Genomic DNA, 24,686 nt, shown 5'->3' on the forward strand with positions numbered 1-24,686 from the left:
ATGCAGGCCTTAGCAGACTGTCCCTTTCCAGTCAGAACTGGGAGATACAGGATAGTCTGAAGAAGATGACCAGTTCTGCATTGCGTTCTCAAAGGTGACCATGAAGATTTTGAGCACCTGCTTGCTCTGTGCCTATATCTCTCTGGCTTTGTCCCTCAGAGGGAGAATGCCAAGTGAAAAGGGTGTTATAACAGACCTGGGATACCTGCTGTGCTGCAGACAGCTTGTCTTATCCAGGTGCTTCATTTACTCCCAGATCCTCAAAGGCAATTAGGTGATAAAATGCCTTTGAGCCTTTGCACCTCAGCTGTTTTCCTTTTTCAGGAAGACTGGTAAGAATGAGCTCAGTAAAGCTTACAGGGAATGGAGATCGGTATCGCTATTTTGCTTGTTTCTTAATAATTTGCCCATATTTCTGGGAAAATTAGTTAGTTAACAGCTATTCTTATTATATCCCACACTCTCAGGACTGGGAGATTAAGTGTTACCTTCTGTGCTTTTATAAACTGCACACCCTGTTCATTCGTGCTGCCTGTGAAAATGTGTGCCTTTGAATTGCTTACTATGAGATCCTTCCCTGATGATCCTAATGAATTGCTTACTATGAGATCCTTCCCTGATGATCCTAATGGCTTTGGTGGGTACAAGTGTGGCTGACTCAAGCATCACTTCACTGATAGGGTAAAGGTGAACAGCCATGACCCAAGAACTTTCTGACTTGCAAAGAGATCCCAGCAAATCAGATCTGAAAAACAGTAGTGAAAACTGCAGTATTCGTGTGTTACCTTCTCTTGGCAACTCAAGCTGTAAGAAACATTTGCTTTTATTCTACTGGCTGTAGGGGTGAGCACGGAGGCACTGTTGGGTGAGCAGGAATTCAACCCCGCTTTCAGCAAGAGTCCCAAGGACAGGAAGGAGGCTGAGGCCAGCGTCCTGACAGGCATCCACCCTGCTTTATGACACGACTACTCCATGCTTCCCTGACCTGTGCAGTGACTGTAGCAGCGATTAGAGTTGCCAAACACAGCTCAGTTTAACAGAACAAAATTTTCCTGGAGGATGAAGGTGGAACCTCACCTGCTCCAAAAAGGGCAGAAAAGCCCATGCACTTCCATGGCCTTGTCTGAGCTTTGATACCTCACAACCAGGAAGCAGCCTGCTGTAGTCACCTTATTGTGCCCATTCATCTGCTGTAGCTGAGCTGGGTAAATACTCAGATCATTCTGCATAGTAGTAATTAATTTTGTAGAAGTAATACTTTGCAGTTTACTTTGAAAGAGAAGTCCTGAGTGTCCTGATGTTGCACACGTGTCAAATGCTTCTTTTCAGACTTCAGATCCAGACTGGGGGCTGAAACAAAAGTCTGCTTGGTCCATTCATTGCCACCTATAGTGTGAGGATGTGCTGCTTTGCAGACCCACCTGCTTGTGATGATAAGCTCTTCGTGAGTGGTTGAGCTAAGCCATCTTTATCACTTGTCTCTGCCAACCTGGTCCGCAGAGTTGCTTCCCTCTAGCCCTTGCGTTATTTCTGGAGGAGACAGTGAGCAAACACTGCCTGCTGCATCACACAGCTCAGGAATCTGAGCTCCCGCTGCTGTGACGGATGAGTAGCCAGGTCGTCCCTGCAAAACCAGCGAGACGAGTGTTTCGTCCTGCTTTCTTCTCCAGACAGGCAGCGTTAGCCAGCCAGGCAGGGACAGTGAGCTCAGCCCGCGGGAGTGGAAAGGCGGCTGCCTGGGGCAGGAACAACCAGCCACTGTCGCGGAGGAGCGGGAGCATCCCTGAGCGGGCTTTGCCTCATCAGGAGGCAAGAGCAATCCCGCTGTGCTTATCTACCAGCTCTGTCAGCACAAAAACCCATGGCACCTTCCTAGGAGTGTAATTAAAAAAAAAAGGTCGATCTGGCAAACTTATCCTTCTTCCCCTTGGATTTGTGCTGGGGGCTTTAAAAACCCCACAGAAAACAAAACATTCTTTTTCCTCCTGGCTCATGCTCTCGGACTCTTCGGAATTTCCAAGGCTGCCGCTGGCGCTGGAGGGCGGCAGAACCGCCCCGCTCCCGCCCTGCTCCGCGCCCGCCGCCGTTTGAACAGGGACATGGCGGCCGGCGCGGGGCCGGCGGTGCTGCCCGAGGAATGGCGGCTGTACCTCGTCTCCTCCCGAGTGGCCACCTTCCGCAACTGGCCCTTTACCGAGGGCTGCGCCTGCACGCCCGAGCGGGTGAGCCGGGAGCGGGAGCGCGGGGCCGAGGGAGCGGGGCGGGCAGGCGCTGACGGGACCTTCCCGCCTTCCTTGTGCCCGCAGATGGCGGCGGCGGGTTTCGTGCACTGTCCCAGCGAGAACAGCCCCGACGTGGCGCAGTGCTTCTTCTGCCTCAAGGAGCTGGAGGGGTGGGAGCCCGACGACGATCCCCTGTGAGTACGGGGTGGTTTCCCTGGCCCCTTCCCCGATCGGCGCCGCTCCCGATGGCGGCGCCGCTCCGGCAGCGGGAAGCGCTGCTGGCAACCGAGGTGCTCGGCAGGGGAGAACAGCTGCGTGTGGCTTGCTGGGAGCTACTGTCTTCTATTTTCTCTTCCCCCTCCCCTTTTCAGGGAGGAACACAAAAAGCACTCTCCGGGCTGTGGTTTTCTTTCCCTTCCGAAAGAGCCTGCTAACCTGACACTACAGGAGTTCCTGAAGCTGGACAAAATGCGAATCATAACGGCAATTGTACGTACACAGAGACCGTAATGTGTCTCTAACCCCCTGTAATGTTGGAAGAGTTACTTAAGTTTCTAGTCTTGGGATTGTTTAGCTGGACTCCTTGTTCCTTATTACTGCGTTGCCAAAGTGCTTTGTTGCTTCCAGACTGGGGCTGGATGAGGTGGTGTGCCCATTCCTGGTCCTCAGTCTCTGCTCTGTGTGAGATGTAGCCTGATTTCCCCTTGAAGCTCGACAATACTAAGTCTTCTACTTAGTAGTAGGCAGTAATATACTATTTTCACTTTCTGCAGAAAAAAGAGATTTCTCAGAAGATGACCGAGGTCGAAGATGCAGCCAAGAGCACACGTTCTAAAATAAAGAATCTGGCCTAGACTGCTGCAGCTTCACACTTGCTAGTGACATCTTTCTTGTAAATGTACTGTGGCACTGCCACTGTGACTGAATGGCCGTGTTTCCCAAGGCTGCTTCCAGACTGGCTGTCTTGAGAAGCAGGCTGAATTCTGCTTCACTCACCTCAGTCTGTCTAGGAAGTACCTGTGGTTTGATATATTGCATACATAATCTTTCTCTGCACGGATTCTCCTAATCTAATCTTCCTGTTGGTTTTATTAAGGATTACTACTTGTAGGTTTACTTGTTCTCTTTTTTCTTTTTTTTTTTTTGAAACCCAGCTGTTTAGAGATATTGCTGTATTGTAGAGATCCTGGTAGCTCTGGTGTTAAAACATATTTCTGGCAAGAATTGACAGGCATTTCCATTTTTGTACTGAATATAGAGTAGGATATTTTGGGACATGAAAAGGGGAAGGATTTTTAAAAATCCTTCAGGGATTTAGGATTGTGGCTAATAACATTGAATTATACCAAAGCTTAGTGTGCCTGGTATCCTTGTAAACTTCTACTTGTAGTTGGCTGCTGCCTCGTGTTGATCTACGTATAGATAAAAGTTGAAGGCAGAACAGCAAAGTAGTTTTACTTGTTTTCTGGAGGAAAGAAATCTGACCTTCAATGCAATGGGCTGCACTGAATGCAGTTTTAACATCAAAAGGGAAAATAAGATCATCAGCCTCAGTGCTGTTGCCCAAGTGTCAAACTTTTTTTAAGCAGCATTCATCAGGCATTAAAGACATTTCAAAGACATTCAAATTTATTTGTGCCTGGGAAGGTTTGGTTTGTCACTTTCCTTGCACAAGTTTGGAAAGGAAAAGAAATTTGCAAAACAGAGTGCAGTCAGTGAGAAGCTGCTCTGAACTGCTGGAAAGGAATGGGGGGAATCTTGGAGAAAATATTTGACTGTTACTGGGCCCAATCTGATCGTACAGGGTTGTGAATTTTGCGACAGAACTGAACACACATGATTACATGCTCCCAAAGTCAAGGAACCTCCAGCTCTATTTTGGGAAAAAGGTTGTTGTAGTAACACGTTGATGACACCAATGCTCCTGAGTTTCATAAGTTCGTTCAGTGTTCTCTGTCCAACCTTACTTGGAACAATGAAATAACCTCATTATTTCCACTTGTAACAGCCAAATCATATGCTGATTGCCCTTCTGCGTTCTTCTTTTGTGTGTTTGCATTGCAGCTGTAAATAAAGAACAAATTGGTTTCAAATACTTAAATTCATTTCAAGTTACTGGACTTTGTGAAGTGGCTTGTAGGTAAATGTTGATGCAGAGTAACTTCAGAATTTCTGTGTGCCTCTTCCTGCAGGGACAGTGATAAGACCACTGAGCCTTGGACAGGCTCTGGCCCTTCAGTAGTGCCAATCAGGTCTGCGCAGGCAGGCTGTGGGTAGCCTGCAGCTGAGCTAGAAGCCCAGCTACAGTACATACCGTAACAGGACTCGGATGCTCTCCTGTCCCTCCAATCCAAGCAGAACTGCCTCATGGAGAGCTGTGTTGTTGTGCCTGCATAGGAGGAAAGAACAATGTACTTATTACCAAAGGAAACTATCCCAGTACATGTCTTAGCATATAAAACTAAGGAAAATGAATAGGATACAGAATACGCTAGAAGTGTGGTAGGCTTTAGTGAGGTTTATCATATTAAATGGATGGGGGAAGGAACTGAATAGAACAGCAGCTTTTGTAACAGCAGTTACGAGAAGTCTTTGAAACTGCCAGCTGAAAGAAGAACTGTGGATACTGTCCTTGAAAGGAGCTCCTCAACTACATATTTGTGTCAAAGGAGGGATGGGAGGTTAGTTCTAAAATTGGAGCATGTGTGCTTTTTTTTGGTAAAACTTCAAAATACCCAAGGCAGAGAATCAGTGCTCACTCACGGTCCTGACTGCTGGTCTATGTCAGCACCTTTCTGCGCAAGGAGGGAGATTGCTTCTGTGTGCTTGTTAAGGACAGCAACTGTGAGAGCAGGTTGATCCTCGTCGCTGATGCAGTTTGGGTCAGCTCCCTAGAATGCACAGCAGAGGGAAGGTGAGCTGTTAAAAACCATACAGATTCTTCAGCTTCCATGTTGCTTTAATATTATGCCAATTCAAGTTGGCAAGTGGGCTTTATGGTCAAGACAGAAAAATGTTAAAATTGTGCTGTTTTGCTTCTTCATGTTTCTTCTGAAAATGTTTGTCATCTCCTAGTTCAAGGCCAGAGTAATGTATATAATAGCAGTCAAATCAGATTCCACAATCAGGATGCACCTTACCCTACCACACAGCAAAAACTTAGAGGTTGTGCTTGCTTTTTTGCTATAGAGAGGACTTGACCCTAAACTATAAAACTTTCTGCTTGGCCTTGACAAACAGAGAAGAATGCCTTATGCACCCTAGAAATTTGGGGAGAACATATATAAATGTAAAATAGATCGCATCTTCTCGAAAATGCTCTTTTAATCTGAAGACTATTACAAGACTGTTGCCTCCTAGGCATAAAGCTAAAGTTGCATACCAGGCTAATATTCTGTCAGTAAATGGTCAAAGAATTGAAAAGGGAAACTTCAGCAAGCAATAACTTACTTCACTGAGCAATTGTTCTATAAAGGTGATTCTTCCTTTTCCGTTTGGACCCAGTTCATCCAGTAGTTGTCTGGATTCTGGCTGTGGAGACAGTAACATTTCACATAGTGAAAACTGGGCCATATCTTGCCTTTGAGTAAAGGTGAAAAATGCACACAGTGGCTTGAATGCAATGTATCTGAGCCTCATTATTGCTAATCCATGACTCTTCTTTGGGAATGTCTTTTTCAATATGAGCAAGTGTTTGGTAACCCAGGCTAATACCTCACTACTGAGGTCTTGATTCAGGAGATGTATCTGAAAAATATTAGGTTTACATCAATGCAGCTCTCCAGGGCTGTATAAAGATCTGCTCAGCCCAGTAAAAGTGCTATATTTAGGATTAAAATTTGAAGCTTCCAGAATTTCTGACAGTATTTTATTTTAAAAAAACTTCCTCACAGAAGTTAGTTTACTAAATCTTAAAACAACAAACAATAAAATGTAAATTCTTCCCAGGCTTCCACCTCGTTCTTCTCCAAGCATTTTTATCTCTGGACTCATACCACAGAGCTATGTATCTTCTCGGACCTGTTGAGATGGCTAACTGTTCCAAGCTTAGATTAATGTACATTTCCCTTTTGAAACTTTCCATGTCATTACTGACAATCGGTTTAGTAGGCTGTTCTTTCAGGAAGTTTGGTCTCTCGTGGAAGTGAATCCTTGCTTCTGGAATTAAACTAGGCCTCAGTTATGCTGACATCTCAGCTTAATGGGAAAATGGAGGTGACTTAAAAGCTTGTTAGGTAGATCATCTTTTCCCACCTAGTTCATAGAAATACTGTGCCAACAGTAGTTCCAGCACAGTACATCAGTGGAGTCAAACATAGTAAAGTCAAGGGAAGATGAGAGTGCCTTCATCTGATACTGCTTCTGAAGAAAACCTATAACAGAATCAGTCTCCAACAGTGTTTAGGCCTAAAGTACATCATCACCATCATGGCTAGGCTTCGCAAATGAAGGTTTGGGAAGGGCTCTACCCACATTTGTTACAAGCGTGCTGATGGCTAAAAAGGCCAATATGAGACAAGCATGTCCGGTTGCAAAAGGCACAGCAGAAAGACTCCTTAGGTGGTATATTCTGCAGGGCATGATTCTTTCTGCGTTGTTTTTTCTCCTCGAGAGTGATCCTGCGTGCTTCCTCAAAGGCATCAGTAGCGTTACAGATAGTGTGTCTCCAGACCTCCCGACTGGAGACCGGAGTAGACCAGTTATGTTGATCAATACGGCCAAGGCTGAGATGTTGTTTCAGGGAGTCCTTTTATCTTCTCTTTGGGGCTCCTCTCATGCGGCAGCCGGTGGCAAGTTCACCATAAAGCAAGATCTTAGGGAGGCGGTGGTCCTTCATCCTTGAGACGTGCCTTGCCCAACTCAGCTGTGTTCTCAGTAACATGGCCTCAATACTTGTGACAGCTGCTTGTTCTAGAACAGATGTATTAGTCACATAATCTGACCAGTGGATGTTTAGGATTGTACGGAGACAGCGTTGATGGAAGCATTCCAGGAGTTGCAGGTGGTGGTGGTAGATGACCCATGATTCAGATCCATATAAGAGAGTAGACAGCACTATGGCTCTGTAAACACTGATCTTTGTACTTTTCTTCAAGTGTTTATTTCGCCAAACTCTTTTATGAAGCTTTCCAAAGGCACTATATGCCTTTGCTAACCTGTTGTCTATCTCTGTCAAGTAATTAAACTGCTGGACTGATTTGAGCTCTGATTGGCCAATGGTGATATGGGGATGATGGAAGACTTTTGAGGTGCCGGTTGATACAGAACTTCTGTCTTCTTTAAACTGACTTCCAGCCCAAAGAGCTCAGCAGCGTCTGCGAAGCAGGATGTTAAATGCTGCAGAGCTGCTTCTGTGTGGGTGACAAGGGCGGCGTCATCAGCATAGAGCAGCTCCCGAACAAGATGGTTTAAGGTCTTGGTGTGGGCCTTCAGTCACCTTAGGTTGAATAGGCTTCCATCAGTACGGTATCGAGTGCAGATACCGTCCTGATCCTCAAGGTCTGCTGTGGCCCTTTGGAGCATCCTGCTGAAAAAGACTGTGAATAGGGTTGGTGCGAGAACGCAGCCTTGTTTCACACCATTAGTTATTAGAAAGGGCTCAGAAAGTGCATTGCCATATCTGACTTGGTCGTGTCGATCCTCATGGAGTGAGATGATCATTTTGAGGAACTTGGGGGGACAACCTAAGGCCTAAAGTACAACAGTACTTTAGTAAAATAGAACGGGTTCAATAATGAGAGAAACAATCTAATTAAGCTATTAGTAGGAAAAAACCAGTTATTTTCAGTTCTGCAATAAATGTCAGTTACCAATGTTCAGGTTTTATATTAAGCTGGACTTTTATGCCCCACCCCAGTCAAGGGGCATATTTTAACCCTTAAAAGCCCTCCTTCATGTTAGTGCTGCTCTATAAATACTTTTTTTTGTATTTGCAGAAGATACTTACAGAGAGCTTATCTTCTTGTCCTGTAAGTGTTCTTGACTTTGTTCTCTTTATTTTGTCTCTTGAATGGAAAAGATTACAATCATCTTTGCCTACCAGAAAGGAAAACAAGTGTTAATTCAAAGCACAGTCAGTATCCTAACTAGAACTTGTGGGAGAGGTCTGGAAATAATTTATCCACAATTAAAGCAATATTAATCAGTTTTCCACATGATAAAGTGATGAAATATTTGTTGCAGATCATAGTGGTTTTAACAAAAGTTTTATACTCAGGCAGTCTGAAAAACTTGCTATTTTGAAATGAAGATTCAATGAAACGTGGAGTTTGGGGTGGTGGTTTCTTTTCTAACTAGCTGCAGCTATTCAACAGTTTTGACTCAGATTCATGAATTGTTTTGTCCAAAAACCTCATAATTTTCCAAAGCAGTCTGATTTCCAAATACTTAAGAACAAGACTAGAGGATCATCAGTAGATATGTATGGCCATTATTTGTAAGAGACATAATCTATCCAATGTGCAGGAGGGTTGAGAAGGAAATTATGCAGCATGTGAGGATCATTTGTGAGGATCCAAGTGCCTGGAATCACAGTCACATTATTAACACTCCAAAAAAACAGCTCCCAGTGCCATGGCCGCCTCTTGCCAAGTCTCAGATTGGAAGCACAAAGTGGATGAAACCTATATGGGAATTGAAGCATGTCAAATGATTCTATAGGAATTTCTGAATTCTAATGCTGACATTACAACTAGTTGATTTAATGAAAATCTAAACCCAATATGAGATGCCTAAAATGCTGAGCTCTTACTGACACCAATGGGAGATGCAACTTAACATCATCTGTGAAAACTAGGTCTAGAATTAATGTATTTAATCATTTCTTATCTTTGCCAAATATGCCCCAGCTGAAGTCCGTGGCACAGCTCACAAGCAGAGATCATACTGATATTTATGGCTCCTATTGTAAAAGAATATGGGAAACATCTAAAGTTTTATCGCTATAATAAAAAAACTGCTATGAGCTATGGCTGCAGTTAACTGGTCTCAGCTGCTCTCTAGGGATGAAGGATTCCTAAGAATTTTTGAGAGAGTCTGTATGTTACTTAAATCTCAACTTGGACACATTTTGAAACTTCAAGATCAAGTTAAGCAGGCACAGAATATCCCAATGTAGTAGTTTACCCACCTCAGTGTCTAAGCTTCCAAGCATTACTTCTTTATTCCTGACTGCTATATTTATGGTCTATTGTAAAGACAGGGGAAAAAAAAATCTCACCCATACTAGTCTGATTCCTATCCTGTCCATCTCTGACTTCTGTTACAGTATTCAGGTAATGACTGCTGAACTTCACTGGTTTATTAGTATGAATATCCTGTAGAATCATCAAATGCAGGCAGTTAATAAGATTATCATGTAATGCTGTTATAAGCTTGCTGTGGCACAAAACAGTGCTGTTTGCATATAGGAAAATACATAGGCTTTTAATATCAGTGTCAAATTACCACAAGACACTATCATATGTAATTGAACTCTGTTTTGAGGCAATATAATGTAGCGATTTTTTCTAAAATTTGTTTTGATTTAGGAAAAAAAAAGGTGATACAACCTGACTTAAAGAAATGAAGATTCTTATCCAAATGAAAGTGTTTCTACCACTTGAGAGATTTGATTAACTCCTCACTTCTGAAATTATGTGATATACCTTTTCAGGCCCCACATCACAAGGTAAGCTTGCTAAGTTTCTACAAAAGAGATACAATGTGAATTTCGGATTTTTGAAACAGTAGATTTTCATCTTTGAAATGCTGGAAATGAGGGTGGATTTTGGAACAAGGTAATTCTGGAGATAGGGATTCCAGATTCTGAATACAGTTAACAGGAGCTCTGACAAACATTATCTCCAAACTACTGAAAATTACTAAGCTTATTTCTTAAGAGCACAGTTTGCAGGCTGAAGAGAAGCAGGATCTAAGATCAAAAGCTCACCATCAAAAGCTAGAATCATCAAACAACATCAGCTGAAAGAAGAATGTTAATAGCAACTAACGAAATGCAAGATGATAGCAACATAACCATGAAGTCTGGCTTAATCAGATAAAGATACCTGTTCATCCAGGTCCAACAGAGAAAGAAAAAGATTTTTTTCTCTAAAGGGATAAGTTAACACCCTCTGAATAAAAGAATTTCTTGTTTAGACCCAAATTTAAAATGTATCAGCGTTACACTTGCTGTCCAGTGACAGCTTTATGCCAGCTGCCTATCAACAGGTCTCATCCCCTGAACTGACCTTGTTAATAGCAAGAACATAATTCAGTGTAATAGTGACTTCATAGTCATCCTCACAGATGGTAGCAGAATTAATCTAGAAGGAAAGAGCAGCCATTAGTACCTCTTACAAAAAAAATACACAGAAAGAGTTTTAGGAATAAGTCTTGATGCTGATGTTTCTTATGCAGCCAATACACAAAATCACACATGGCCTTTGCCTGCTTGTGATACTGTAACCAACACTTCCCACGTAACTGAGAAAGGGGTAGGTGTCTTTTGAGCAATTCAGAGTAACTGAAATGCCAAGTGAATCCAAAAGGTGTAATGAGGCTAAATTTCATGATAGTTCAGTCATTCTCCACCAAGATTTTGCAGCTGCATGGAAGGCTGTGTCATTTTTGGGACTTCCAACTCCAGGAGAATTGGTTACTGCTCTAGAAACGCCAGTTTGTGGAAGCACAGTGTGTATTAAAATGTGAGCAACTTTGTATATCAGTTCATTCAGACAGTACTGCTGGCAACAAGTCTATCAAAGTCATACAAAAATGAGTGCAAGGAGGATTATAAAGAAGAGGAATGAAGCTCACAAACTTATATTGCAGCTGGTTGAAAATTTTGAGATAAGGTTATTTATTATATTTCTAATCCAAATGAAAAACTGAAAAAGTGGCATTAAACCTAGATAGTTAGCATCTGCTTTGAACCATTTCTGTTACTTTTGGGGGCAGTGGTTTCAGGACAATAGAATGACAACAGGCCAAGAAGCAGCAGGAATAGCCTTCTCTAGACAATTTTATATTTTTCAGGCCTATCCTTTTGAATCCTCTAGCAAAGGAAACAAGTTGCAGTGGACCTATACCCCAATTCTGTTAAGTAGATATTCTAGTTATAGTTGTACTACAGTTTCTGAACATACCGGTGGACAGTAGGTCTCAGTGGATCTAGATTCAGGTGCAGAGTATCTACTGCAGTCTAATCCCTCCCCAAAGTCTAACTTGACAAATGACAACTACCTTTCTGACCTCCCAGTATTCATGAGCCTTTCTGTAGTTGCTTCTATGTGCTAAAACTGGGGGAGAGGGGATGTACTGGTATGTCACTTCAGTTAGGACAGGCTAAGAAATACTGAGCTTAAATTGTAACAGGGGAGATTGAGATCAGACAATTCCCAGTAATTATGCCAGTTCAAGGAGTTCCCAAACCCACTTCTGCCTGCATCCCACCTCCAGCTGCTCACTGCCAGCTTACTTTGTACTAACACTGCTGCCCCTTTTTACCTCCAGAGCTGTTTTTAGCCTAGGGCAGTCACTGATCCTGTTCACAGGACTTTGCTTCCAGCAATGTGCTGCCGGCACAACCACTTGTGGCAATGTGAGAGGATGCAGCTACCAAAGAAAGCAATACAGTACTGCAGCTGAATAGCAACAATAGCTGAGTGCAGAAAAGGACTGTGTGGGCCAATTGCAAAATCTCCATTGTTGGTAAGTTTGAAAAGCCTCAAGAGAAATATCAGTCAGGAACAGTTTAGCCAGTTGATCCTCCCTCAAGTCAGAGACCAAATGTTCTCTCACTTATACCAGCCCTATCTTCTAGGACTCTGTGGGAAGAATTTCCAGTTTGCACCTTCTTGTTGTCACCCCTTTAATCATTTTAATGCAGTTTGGTGACATCCTGAAGACTACCTCTCCAGTAAGAAAAGCACTATTCTGTTGCTGTAAAACTGGTATAGTTCACACTAAAAGTAGACTGTATAGCCAGAGAGAATAGCTGCTGTCTGCTACTATCAGCCTGGAGCAGAGGCGAGCACATCACTGAAATCCCATTTCTAGCAGGGCTTATTTAACTGAGCACCTATATAGATGCCATTGATCTCTTCTTTTTCTTGATTGCCTTCTGTGGGGTACTACAAAACAGCTGAGCAAGGGCTTTCTCACTTTCCTTACAGCTGTTAGGTAAAAGAAGAATAGAATTAACAATAGGAAAGAAAGGAGAAAAAAATCTTCAATAAAAGACTGAGCAAAAAAATAGAACAACAAAACAAGACAAATTACATACACAAACAGGTCAACATCTAAAGAAAAGGGAGACATTTATTTTTCCAGAGTTTATCTAGCAGCTACAATAATCTTTTCATGACCCTTCATAGGAAGATATTACTCACAACCTCCTTCCTACCTTTCCCATTCGAGGTTCTCCGATCAGTGCTCTGAATTCAAGGTTGTTCTGAGCATAGCTTCTAAGGTGAGCACAGACGTGATCCAGCTGTTTTCTCCAGTAACCTGATCAGAGAGAGTTAAGCAGGAGAAAAATCCTTAAAATGTGATTAACATTTCTTCTAGTTAAGTGATGGAAGATTTAAAAGATAGCATAGTTTCACCGAGATACAAAAAAAAATTTGAATTTTTTTGGTAGAAAGTTCATCTAATCAAGAAAATGAGATGGAAGGTACACCCTAAAAAAACCCACGTGAAACATTATCTTATTCATAAGTTATAATTCATCCTTAGGGCACCTTTATTCACAACAAAATTATATCTTGGATGTTCCTTGGGAGTCAAAACTAGTCCAGTGTGAAGGTAGAATCTCACACTAATCCAGATCATAAGAAAAGAAAAAAGTAAAATATTACAATTAAGCAACTGTGTATTATTGAACCGGTTTTTAGTTGATTTGGAACAACTGACAGGTAACAATAAGCCAAATCTGAAAACTGCAGACACAGAAACTTAGCATATACAGCATTCTGGTCTGTGTAAGTTATTTTCCAAATAAATTCCTTTCAATTATATATGTGAGAGCTTATTAAAAGCTTAAGCATTCCTGCTCTTTTGCCTGTCAGAATCTCTGGGAGAGAGTCAGCGTTCCTTTATGTGGATAGAAGGCATGAAATTTGAGAGGCTGAATGCGCCTGGATTAAAAAGTCAACTTAAGCCATTTAGAGCTTTTTGCACCTCCTGTCCAAGCATTTTGGGAGCTACATTCTCTTTTCATCAGGGAAAGAAACAAAAGGACTTCTTCTTATTCTTAACTGATTGTTATCAGGATCTGGCTTATTTTTTAGCATACTTATGAAAAGTACACAGCATAATTAATTTCATTGTAAATAAATTGTGTAGGCTTGGTAACCTCATTTAACTTACACAGTGAAGATGTTCTGACCTTATCCTTTCCTTCAAGTTAAGTGAAGCCCCAAACAGTGTAAAGAAACCAAGCCAGAAGGAAAGTGCTGCTCTGACTTTTACAAGAGAAGGCAAGTGCACACAGACTTCTGTGCTTGGAAGACACTTTCAAGATCGAACTGGTGTGTCAAACTAAAACAGCAAGTCTTATTTGTTAAGCAGCTTTAAAGGAATATAAAAAGAAGGATCCACAGAGCAACATAAATTTTTCCCTGCCATGGTCTCACAAACAAAAACTAATACAAATAGGAAGTATTAATTAAAAAATCTAAACTAGACTACTACCTGATGAGCAATCTATCCAGAGAAGCCAGTAATATTTGTAATAAATTGGTTCATAACTAGATCCCCAGATATTATTTTAAAAAATAATCAAGATGATTAGAAACATATTCTTGCATGGTTTTATTATAAGTCAAAGGAGTTTTTGGCAGCACTGATGAAATACTTGAATCCATGCTGCCAATAGTTGATTACACCTACATCACACTGATTTAATGTTCTAAACTTTACTTCTTTGTAAAGTTTACCTGGTAAATGTTTTGGCTCCTGTTCATAACAGACTGAAAGTACAGCAAAAAAAGAAATAGAGTACACACCAGAGGATTAGTGATTTGGTACTGCTGTCGTTTCCCCCTCTCTTAACTGCTCTGTAATTTTTTTAATCTTCACAAAAGGAAAGAAGGTTAGTTAATGGCTGATATGGTCAAGAACTAATAACCCCCACACATCTTATTTAATCACTTGTATTTAAAAGCTTTAATATCAAATGTCTGATAGTATTTTATTTGAAGAAATAATGGTAATATTCGGCATATATAAACAAGATTTTCCTGGGTGATAGTGTACAGTCTTGTTGATACAGATAGTTTCAAGCTATGTACACAGCTCAGCATCAAGGAAAGGAATAGCATGAACTGACTGTAAGAGATGTTTATTGATTTATGGAATGAAATGTGTTCCTCAGTCCTTGGCCGGGTCTAATGGAGAATACATTACACAGTGCAACTTCAACAAAGTTACCTCTCCTAAATGGATTAACAGAATTCAAAAAGCAGTGCAGAATTTCTTCCCAACCTTTCCCAGTGACAGCAGTTCTCACTCACAAGTCAAGAGCTGTACTTCTGATAGAGTTATACAAACGTTAGTGTTAGTCTTCTCTTGGCACTATTATAGGCCAATCCTTTATTATCTCTGATGAAATTATGCTTCCTGACATGCTGAGTCAAGTGTTGTATTTCCTACAGTGATGTCTAAGAGAATATGCCACATTTCAGAACAAGGGAGTAGGAACACAGATTTTCTTAGTGATTATTTTAAAAGTAAGAGTGCATGTGGATACAGATACACAGACTTAAAAGAGGAATTTCTAACATTAATTAGCAACCTTTTCTACCCATTCCAATTAATTAATTAATTCCGATAGCAGCCTGAGAGGTTAAACATCTAATTGTAGAAGAGCTAGAGATGAGAAAGAGGATCTGAAAAAGTAACTGCTTCTCCAAACAATGCTTTGATGCTGTAATGATTTTAAATTAACTTGTCCTGTGGATTGCACAGCTGGACTACCCTGTGAGATTAAAGACAACTTTGTAATTGGGCCATTTGTTAGATGCCTAATTAATACTGATGGACTGTCTTCAAGGGTTTGTGATCAAGAAAGCTGAAGTTGAAGACTTCCCAGCATAGTGAAACTAAAACCTCTAAAAATTATAAGCATTTAATGACAGCAAACAGTCAAGTCATTCCACAAACAACAAACTGACCACAAAACTCACTGTGAAACAAAGTTGTCTGCAGTACTGATACAGCAGTCTGTGAGTGGACAGACTCTTCAATGAGTGATGTAGATGTACTGATACCCTTGAGGGGCTGGAAGAAGGGGTCTACAAGAGCTCTCAAGGTTTCTACCAACCCTATTTTTTGTAATCCTGTTAAGAATCCCTTCATCTAGTTAGGTTTTCTTTGCTTCCAAAACTTCTAAAATTTCCTCCACAATATCACCCCAAACAAGTTCTTCATGTAGACAAGCTTCATCATATTTTCAAGAGCTATGATCCCCTCAGTTTTGTTAATTGATACTCCCTGCAGGTGCCATTACAGGTCTAACTGAAATTCATATCGGAGGATGCTGGGAGATGGGGTAGCTGTTCAGTGGTTTCCAATTGAAATGCAGGTTATCAGCCCCTGTGTGGGATCTGAGGAAATCAAACTACTAATTAGTAAGTAAGTAAGGCTGCACCAAATTAGTAAGGCTGCACAGGGGTCAGTAACCACAATTTTGATACAGCTGACAGCTGTCTTTTAGCTATTGATGGAGATCAGTGATTGAATTGTAAGGCGCTGCATTTACAAGTGACTGTAAATGGTGGGAAGAAAGACTTGTAAAGATCTAAATCAGTGTTGTACTGATGCCACATTCCATAGACTATAATATTTCCAAGAAAGAACAAGGTCATACATTGTTTAGAAAACATAAAATCAGAACTTCTAACCTTTTCCAGGACTAATGGCTGTCAGTAGAGGCTTATGATCACTCATCTTTTCCAGCTTTTCTTTTTGTGAAATCAGCTCAAGCTCCTTCTTTTCCAACTGTTTGCTAGACGGGTAAAAAAGTCCTATGGTTTGGGTTCCTTTATCTTCTCTTTCTGTTAGTTCTGGCCTTGGTTTGGTCATGGAAACAGGATGAGGTTGCCAGGCAAATTGAGCTTGTAATTGTTTAGCCTGGGGGGTTGAAGGGAAAGTCTAAGTAATATAATTAGATATAATTAAATGGCTTACAAGCATAACTTAACTAGAACAGTACACAAAATTGTAAAGGAATGAAAAAGCTAGCAGGAAGAATCACTAACAATTCTTGATTTTAATTACCAGTCTGTAAGAACAATGCAACTTATCACAAATATTCAAGCAAAGTCAAAATTCTTCACAATTGCCAGAAGACTTGTATGCTTTTGTAGGGCAAAAGCTGGTCTTGCTAAATATTGTGGTCTTTCTTAAAACAGAGTTTTAAAAACAGCATTACATTTGTATGAAGGAGTATCTTGTATCAGCACGCCACAAATAATTCAAAACTAATAGAGTAAGCTTAAAGAGCTAAGTGTTTTGAAAAGCTTATTGTTTCTCACTTGCTATTTAGGATGAGGCTGGATTAAGGCCTTGGGCTAACGCTGCTCTTCAGCAGAAAGCAGAACAAACGTATCCTTGGTTTTTCCCTCATGCTCAGAGACCACAACATTGTCTTAAGGAAATGAATGGAGCTGTGCCAATCTATACCCGCAATGGACCAGCCTTTCAGTTGTTTTGAAACCTGGCTTTGTAATACTGTGTGTCTTACTTCAGAAGATCCCAGTGAGTCCCCAGGATCCATAAGACTGCCTTTCGGAGAGCCCCGCCTTGATGGGGGCTCTATGTAAACACCACAGGACACGCAAAAGTGAGCATATGGCTGGTTGCTTGTACCACACTTGAAACAAGCAAAGTAGGATGGAGGAGGTCCAGGCTGGAAAGTTCAGTGCAACACTTGTCACTAGAGAAGCATATGATGCATGGTTCAGGAATGATAAGAGCAGAGGAATGAATTAAAAGGAAGTAAAGTACCACACCCTAAAGCTGTTAGATTAGGAATATTAATCAGGATACCAGATTGCTACTACACAGGCAGTTGCAACACAGTAAATCTTCAGATATTTCAGCACTATACTATGAAGGCAAACATTTTTTCAGACAATCTAGCATTATGGTACGTTCAGTTTTAACATATACTTTCAAAATTACTTATTTTATTTGACAAAGCCCTGTAATTACTAGTCTAGTGCTCTGACACTGAATACTGACTGTAATTCTTTCCAGTTCAGTTCTATCACCACTCCCACCCCCCACGCTCTCTGGTACAGTACAGGAGCAATGGTTATTGGATATAGGATAGTGTTTCAAATTTTATGTGCACTCATCTAACAGAAAATAAATTCTCCTTGAGTGTGTTCTTAGATTTAAACACTATAGAAGGGGAAATTCTTTGCACAAGCTCTATTGAGCAGCAGTTAAGTACTTGTCTTTACCCAAGTTAATGAGGTCTTCAGTCAAAATGATTGCATACATCATCTCATGTCTGTAATTGCCTGTATAGGTGATTATAGCACAGTGTAGTTATGGGAAAACTTGCATTAGGTTAGCCTATACTTAACCTTTGATGGATAAGTTACTTTGGCTGAGTACAGGGCTATTGCATCTCAGCTGATGTAATGAGCGATGCTCTTGACCCATGGTAATTTGTTAAGTTCTAAAACCTTAAGTCACTGACTGATGTGGGGTCAGGATGTCATCTAAGACTTTCATTTTTCCATACATAATCCTATGTGCTCTAAGCAAGTATCTTGATAATAATAATCTGTCTACTAGCTGACAAGAATTTTGCAAAGAGAAGCTTGAAATTGCTGCAGGTCACAGATAAGTGAAATCAGATTTGTACACACAAACATCAAGTGCACATGCCTTGGCTCCGCACCAGTCACAGAAACGGGCATCACACTGGTTAACACGGTGGCATTTTGAGCACAAAAGTGTCTTCCTTTGCTGGCTGTGGTAAGGCAGGGGGGTGTCTCCTCCAAACAGGGGCTAATAAAGCAAAACAAGCATTAGGGAGAAAATGCTGCTTATGAAGAAAAGCTCACAAGCCTAATAAGGGGAAAGATGAAAGCAAGCTACTCTGATATCATAAAGTAATATGCAGCCTAAAAGAATTATTGCAACTAAGAATTACTGCAACTTAAAATGAGCAACAGAGTGGCTTGGACCTAACCTGTAATTTTTTTCATTACAAAACCATGGTAAAATGTGGCATTAACTAATTTAAAAATATTTTTAGCAGAACTAGTACCAAAAAATAAAAACCTTATCAATGGCATTCTTTTACACTATGTATTTATTATTGATCAGCCCCATGTGTAAGTACAGTTGAAATTAAGAGTGAGGGTTCTCTGCTGATAATCTTATATTTTCGAATCCAACACACAACAGATATTTTTCTTCGTACCTTCCTTTTTAGGAGTATGGCAGGAAAAATGTGTTAAGGCAGGGAGTTTTCTCACAGTTTGGAATTTGCAGTATAAATATTCTTTTTGCACTCTTTTACCTTGTATGCAAGTTATATATTACTTTGTTTTTCTACTACAATCAAATTATAAGGGTAAGCAAACAAAACAGGTTTTTCATCTGAAACTGCTAGAGGTTTAGTATAGATCCCAGTTAGGACAAATAGGACTTAAAACTGCTTTGTAAGGTTTGGCTTCAAGGCTTATGCAGTTTATTTTCTCTGCAAGTCAGGAATACGGATAAGGAACACAACCCAAGGAAAATTATTTGTATTACACCACAACAGCAAGCAAGCAAACATGAAATAGCCCTATTTTCATCTGTGGCCTGCATTTCAACTGAAACTAAGTAATTTAAGGGTTTGATTGGAAGACAAAATTTACAAAGGCACAAATCTAAATGTCTTCTAAATCTATATTATTTAATAACCATTAATAATAATAATACCAGAATTACTATTATTAATTATTTAGAAATTACTAATGTTTATCACTAATTAATCTATGTTATTAGTAAAATTTCTGATTACTATTAATAATTCTTAGTAAGCAATTAACTTTCTCTCTTAGCTATTACAAGACATGAATGCTCCATATGCCTAACTACATATGCAGCTACATATTACATACTACATGTCTACATTCAGTGAAGCAGCTAAACATATATTTGTCTTAGTAAGTACAGAATCCTACTGAAATTCACTTTGAAACGACACTTCAGTGGCTACACAAGAGACTTTTGCCTCTAGCAACAGTTTTAGAACTCAGGATGTTAGCCATTATAATCAGATTTTAACTTGCGAATCATTATTTTTCTCTCATTTCTGTATTTATCACAACCTGAAGAAGTGAAATGTACCATAAGTTACCATAAGTAACATTTACTACCGCTTTTTTCACCTCTGTGCAGTCACAGCCAAATACAAGCATACTAGCTGTATGCACATAGAAGAGGCAGCAAGTGGAGATAAGAAAAATAATGTAAAAGTGGAGATAAGAAAAATAATGTAAAAGCATATTTTGTTTTCAGAAAATAATTGAAATCAGTGTGAATGATCTTCCTCATGTATATACTCAACTTTTCTATTTCAATTGAAAATAATCTGAACAAAAACAAGACTTCCTTGGAGTCAAGACTACCCATTTTCTAAGAGCCTTTTGAGCTTTCTCAATGGCATTCATAACCCTGACTTCCATGGGAGAAACTTGAAGGTACATGATACACTTCTGTTTAGCTGGACGTTTGTGATGGAGCATCTGTGGCAGTACTGGGCTTGAATATGACATGGGGGAGGAAATCTCTGTCCTTGTAATATAGGGACACAGGGATACACCTTCAGTTTTCCAAAGATAAAGAATGTTATGCTTTCATTTCATTGATGCAAGAAGCCTTACCGTCTGTATTTCAGGCAGTTTGCTTTCACAAGTTGCACAGTGTTTATGGTGAAGAGGATTTCTTGTGCCACACACCTGACAAATTACTTTACCCTTTTAAACAGACAAAGAATACATTTCACATAGTATTTGAAAACTGTAAACAATGAAAAGAACAAGAGGACTTGATCTTACAAAGTGCTGTAGTTATTCAGCCCTGCAGATAGAAGAGATACTTAAACTCTGTGCTGTAGGTTTCACACTTTAGTTAGGCCATATTGCCTGGTCATCACAAATCTCTGTATCTTGGTGACTAATTTTTTAAAACTATGGCATAGTTTCCTCAGGAGATCCAGTATCAATAGTTCCAGATATTTGTATATACTAGTGTCAGTTTGCTTAGTCACTACACTCACGAAAAACAGACAGTCCAGTACCTGCAAGGAAAATTATTAATAATATAATAACTGTTAATAATACAATACCATCATATCATTAGGTGCCTTAAAAGGTCTTAGCACAGTCACTATTAACAACTGAGTTTCTACCAGGGCTAAGAATAATGACACTGCTATTTTGATTGTTGCCACCAAATAGTTCAAGTCTGCCTTTGCACCTACATCAGGGCTACCATAAAACATTCCATTTGGGCCAACGGCTATAAACTACCTTTGGTGGGTTGACTCTGGCTGGAGGCCAGGTGCCCACCAAAGCCGCTCTACCACTCCCCCCTCCTCAGATGGACAGGGAAGAGAAAATATAATGAAAAGCTCATGAATTGAGATAAGGGCACTGATAACTGATTACTGTTATGGGAAAAAAGAACTCATCTTGGGGAAATTAATTGAATTTATTACCAATCAAATCACAGTAGGATAATGAGAAATAAAACCAAATCTTAACCCCACTGCTCACTCCTTCTGAGGCTTAACTTTTCTCCTGATTCTCTACCTCCTGCCCTCCTCAAGAGCACAGGGAAATGGGGGTTACAGTCAGTAACCTTTCTTCCTTCTCAGGGGGAAGACTCCTCGCAGTCTTCTTCTGCTTCAGCATTGGGTCCTTCCAAGGGAAGAGAGTTCTCTATGGACGTCTCCAACATGAGTCCTTCCACAGACTACAGTTCTTCATTAACTGCTCCAGTATGGGTCCCTTTCCATGGGGTGCAGTCCTTCAGAAACAGGCTTCTCCAGCATGGGTCCCCCATGGAGTCACAAGTCCTGCCAGCAAACTTGCTCCAGCTCTATTCATGGGGCCACAGGTCCTGCCAGGAGCCTGCTCCAATGTGGGCTTCCCATGGGGGCACATCTGCCTTTAGGCATCCATCTGGTCCAGTGTGGGGTCCTCCATGAGCTGCTTCCCCATTAACCTCTCTGGGCTGCAGGGGGACTGCCTGCCTCACCATGGTCTGCAGGGTAATCTCAGCTCCTGTGCCTGGAGCACCTCCTCCCCATCCTTCTTCACTGACCTCGGTGTATGCATAGTTGTTTCTCTCACTTCTCACTTCTCTCATCTCTGGCTGCAATTTGCTTCTGTGCAATAACTTTTCCCCCCCCCTCTTTAAATATGTTATCCCAGAGGCCCTCTCTCTGTTGCTTATTGATTCAGCCTTGGCCAGCAGTGGGTCCCTCTTGGAACCAGCTGACATTGGCTTCATTGGACAAAGGGAAAGCTTCCAGCAGCTTCCCAGAGAAGCCCCCCCTATAGCCCCCCACCTCGCTACCAAAACCTTGCCATGAAAACACAGTATCTCTGTCAATCACATATTTAAGAATTATCATTAAAATCTACATTAAAATCAAAATAGTATCACAATACTGAATGAAAGTGGAAGATTTACACACAATCCACCCCTCTTCCTTTTACCACAATTACAACACGAGAAATTCCCCATGATCACTCCACTCTCTAACACTGTGCAGTTCATATTTTGTCTGTTACCTCTTCCAATTACTATCCTTATCTCAAATTCCTCATGCCCCACATAGGGCACCAAAAAGGACTGTGATGGATTGACCTTGGTTGGATGCCAGGTGCCCACCAGGCCACTCTATCACTCCCCTGAGCAGGACAGGGGAAGAAAATAAGATGGAAAAAACCTCATCAGTCGAGATAAAGGCAGTTTACTAAAGCAAAAGTGAAGGTCACAAGCAAAGTTAAAAACTCAGAGATTTTCTGTTTTCCATCAGCAAGTGATGCCTAGCCACTTCCTGGGAAGCAGGGCTTCAGCACGCATAGAGGTTGATCCGCAAGGCAAATACTGTAAATAATGAATGCCCACCCTACCCTTCCTTCTCCTCTTTCTTAGCTTTTATATCTGAGCTGATGCCATATGGCATGGAATTTCCCTTTGGTCAGTTTGAGTCAGCTGTCCTGACTATGTTGGCTCCCAAGATTTTGCCCACCCCCAGCCTACTGGAGCTGTTGGAGAGATAGTGCTGGTGCTTGCCAGCACTGCTCAGCAGTAGCCAAAACACCAGTGTGTTATGGACACCTTTCTAGTAGTCTGTGCAAAGCACAGCACTGTGAGAGCTGCTGTGCGAAAAATAAACTCCATTTCAGCCAGCCCCAATACAGACATCAAGCTGGTAACTGCCTCAGATTATGAATCTCCTTTGTTATCTGATTAGTCTTCAGATAGTAATTTTCTTTCATCATCCTTCTCCTTCCAAAAATGTTTGCTTGCTATTATCACAGAATCCCACTGAATGGTTGAGGTTGGAAGGGACCTCTGTAGGTCACCTGGTCCAATCCCTCTGCTCTGCCCTCTAGAAGGGCCACCTAGAGCTGCTTACCCAGGGTCATGTTCAGATGGCTTTTGAATATCGCTAAGGATGGAGAATCTACAACCTCTCTGGGCAACCTGTGCAGATGCTCAGTCACTGTGCTGGTTTAAAAGTTAACCAGCAGGGGAAACCAACCCAACTCAAAAGAGAGATTACAAATCAGAATAACAATTTAATAAAATAATACAATAAGTACAACCACATGGACAAGCAACCGGCCCTAACCCACAAAGCCCAAATGTACAACCCAGCACCCCAGGGCACAAACAAAACAGTGCTCCCTGGGCCCCCCCTGAGTCCAAAGCAAAGGGAGAGGGGAAAAACCTGCTGGTGGGAGAGCTGCTGCAGTCCGGTCAAAGTGGTGATTGCGGTTCAGTTGAGGGTGGTGGTCTCAGTCCGGCTGAGAGCGGTGAGCTGCAGTCTGGCTGAGAGCGGTGAGGTGCAGTCCTCCTCTGGATCCCACGAGAGGTGGAAAGGTTCTGAAACTCCAGGTTTATATATTCTCCAGCTCAGGCAGCAATGCTTAGTCCCTCCCTCAGAGCGGGGAATTCCATAAAAGGATGCTCAATCCTTCCCTCAGAGTGGGGAATTCCATAAAAGGGTGTGAGGGTGCTCAGTCAGGGAATTCCACAAAAGGGCATGAGGACAGGAGCATGGGGGGGGCCACCTCGCAGGCCTCTACTGACAACAGTTTCTAGGAAATGGCATGGAGGGCTATAGAATACACAGTTTTGGGCTACACCCATCCAATGATGAATCGGTCCCAGCTGTTCTAACTAGGACAGTCACCATCACAGTAAAAAAGTGTTTCCTGATGTTCAGATGGAACCTTCTGTGTTTCAGTTTGTGCCCATTACCTCTGGTCCTGTTACTGGGCACTACCGAAAAGAGCCTGGGTTTATCTTCCTCCACTTTGGCCACAACAACCTCATGCAGCACTACAGGCTGGGCACAGAGTGGCTGGACAGCAGCCAGGCAGAGAGGGATCTGGGAGTTTGGATTGACAGGAAGCTGAACATGAGCCAGCGGTGTGCCCAGGTGGCCAAGAAGGCCAATGGCATCCTGGCCTGTATCAGGAACACTGTGGCCAACAGGTCCAGGGAAGTGATTCTTCCCCTGTACTCAGCGCTGGTGAGGCTACAGCTCGAGTGCTGTGTCCAGTTCTGGGGCCCTCAGTTCAGGAAGGATATTGAGGTGCTGGAGCAGGTCCAGAGAAGAGCAACAAAGCTGGTGAAGGGACTGCAGCACAAGACCTATGAGGAGAGGCTGAGGAAGCTGGGGTTATTCAGCCTAGAGGAGGCTCAGAGGAGACCTCATCATTCTCTACAACTACCTGAAAGGAGGTGGTAGTCAGGTGGGGGTTGGTCTCTTCTCCCAGGCAGCTATCAGTAAGACAGGAGAGCATGGTCTTAAGCTCTGCCAGGGGAGGTTTAGGTTAGATATTAGGATGAAATTCTTTACAGAGAGGGTAATCAGGCATTGGAATGGGCTGCCCAGGGAAGTGGTGGATTCTCCATCCCTGGAGGTTTTTAAGATGAGACTGGATGTGGCACTTAGTGCCATGGTCTAGTAACCATGGTGGTAGTGGACCACTGGACTTGATGATCTCAGAGGTCCCTTCCAACCCAGCTGATTCTATGATCTTCTTGCACCCTACCTTCAGGTATTTATATACATTGATGAGATCGCCTCTGAGCCTTCTTTGCTATAAGCTAAGCAGTCTTTGCTTTCTCAGTCTTTCCTTTAGACGCTCCAGTCCCTTAATCATCTCTGTGGACCTTCACTGAACTCTCTCCATTATGTCCATGTCTCTCTTGTACTGG

At 41.7% G+C, this 24,686-nt stretch overlaps 2 protein-coding genes across 2 annotated transcripts in view; one reads left to right on the forward strand and one right to left on the reverse strand.

Moving 5' to 3' along the window:
- The first annotated feature begins 1,759 nt into the window (after positions 1-1,759).
- Positions 1,760-3,093, forward strand: BIRC5 (baculoviral IAP repeat containing 5). Its single transcript, XM_027664538.1, has 4 exons — positions 1,760-2,222; positions 2,307-2,416; positions 2,594-2,711; positions 2,996-3,093. Exons 1-4 carry the CDS (start codon positions 2,100-2,102, stop codon positions 3,074-3,076), a joined length of 432 nt encoding a protein of 143 aa, XP_027520339.1. The 5' UTR covers positions 1,760-2,099; the 3' UTR covers positions 3,077-3,093.
- Positions 3,094-4,078: 985 nt separating this feature from the next.
- The window catches only part of DZANK1 (double zinc ribbon and ankyrin repeat domains 1), a 28,302-nt gene continuing 7,694 nt past the window's right edge, over positions 4,079-24,686 (reverse strand). Inside the window, exons 10-21 of the mRNA XM_027664537.1 lie at positions 20,102-20,194; positions 18,108-18,230; positions 16,951-17,115; positions 16,109-16,337; positions 12,610-12,713; positions 10,454-10,528; positions 9,442-9,538; positions 8,170-8,258; positions 5,673-5,753; positions 4,986-5,113; positions 4,537-4,611; positions 4,079-4,286 (exon numbers count right to left, since the gene is read on the reverse strand). Coding sequence (XP_027520338.1) covers positions 4,166-4,286; positions 4,537-4,611; positions 4,986-5,113; positions 5,673-5,753; positions 8,170-8,258; positions 9,442-9,538; positions 10,454-10,528; positions 12,610-12,713; positions 16,109-16,337; positions 16,951-17,115; positions 18,108-18,230; positions 20,102-20,194 — 1,380 coding nt within the window. The 3' untranslated portion in view covers positions 4,079-4,165. The remainder of the gene's footprint in view (positions 4,287-4,536; positions 4,612-4,985; positions 5,114-5,672; positions 5,754-8,169; positions 8,259-9,441; positions 9,539-10,453; positions 10,529-12,609; positions 12,714-16,108; positions 16,338-16,950; positions 17,116-18,107; positions 18,231-20,101; positions 20,195-24,686) is intronic.

This window comes from Corapipo altera, unplaced genomic scaffold (assembly GCF_003945725.1).
Source record: "Corapipo altera isolate COAL_440 unplaced genomic scaffold, ASM394572v1 76, whole genome shotgun sequence".
Classification (NCBI taxonomy): Eukaryota; Metazoa; Chordata; class Aves; order Passeriformes; family Pipridae; genus Corapipo; species Corapipo altera.

Coding starts and splice junctions, on each gene's coding strand:
- BIRC5 (XM_027664538.1), top strand. CDS start 2,100: ATGGCGGCCGGCGCGGGGCCGGCGGTGCTGCCCGAGGAATGGCGGCTG. Junction 2,223..2,306: donor GCGCCTGCACGCCCGAGCGG/GTGAGCCGGGAG, acceptor TTGTGCCCGCAG/ATGGCGGCGGCGGGTTTCGT. Junction 2,712..2,995: donor TGCGAATCATAACGGCAATT/GTACGTACACAG, acceptor CACTTTCTGCAG/AAAAAAGAGATTTCTCAGAA.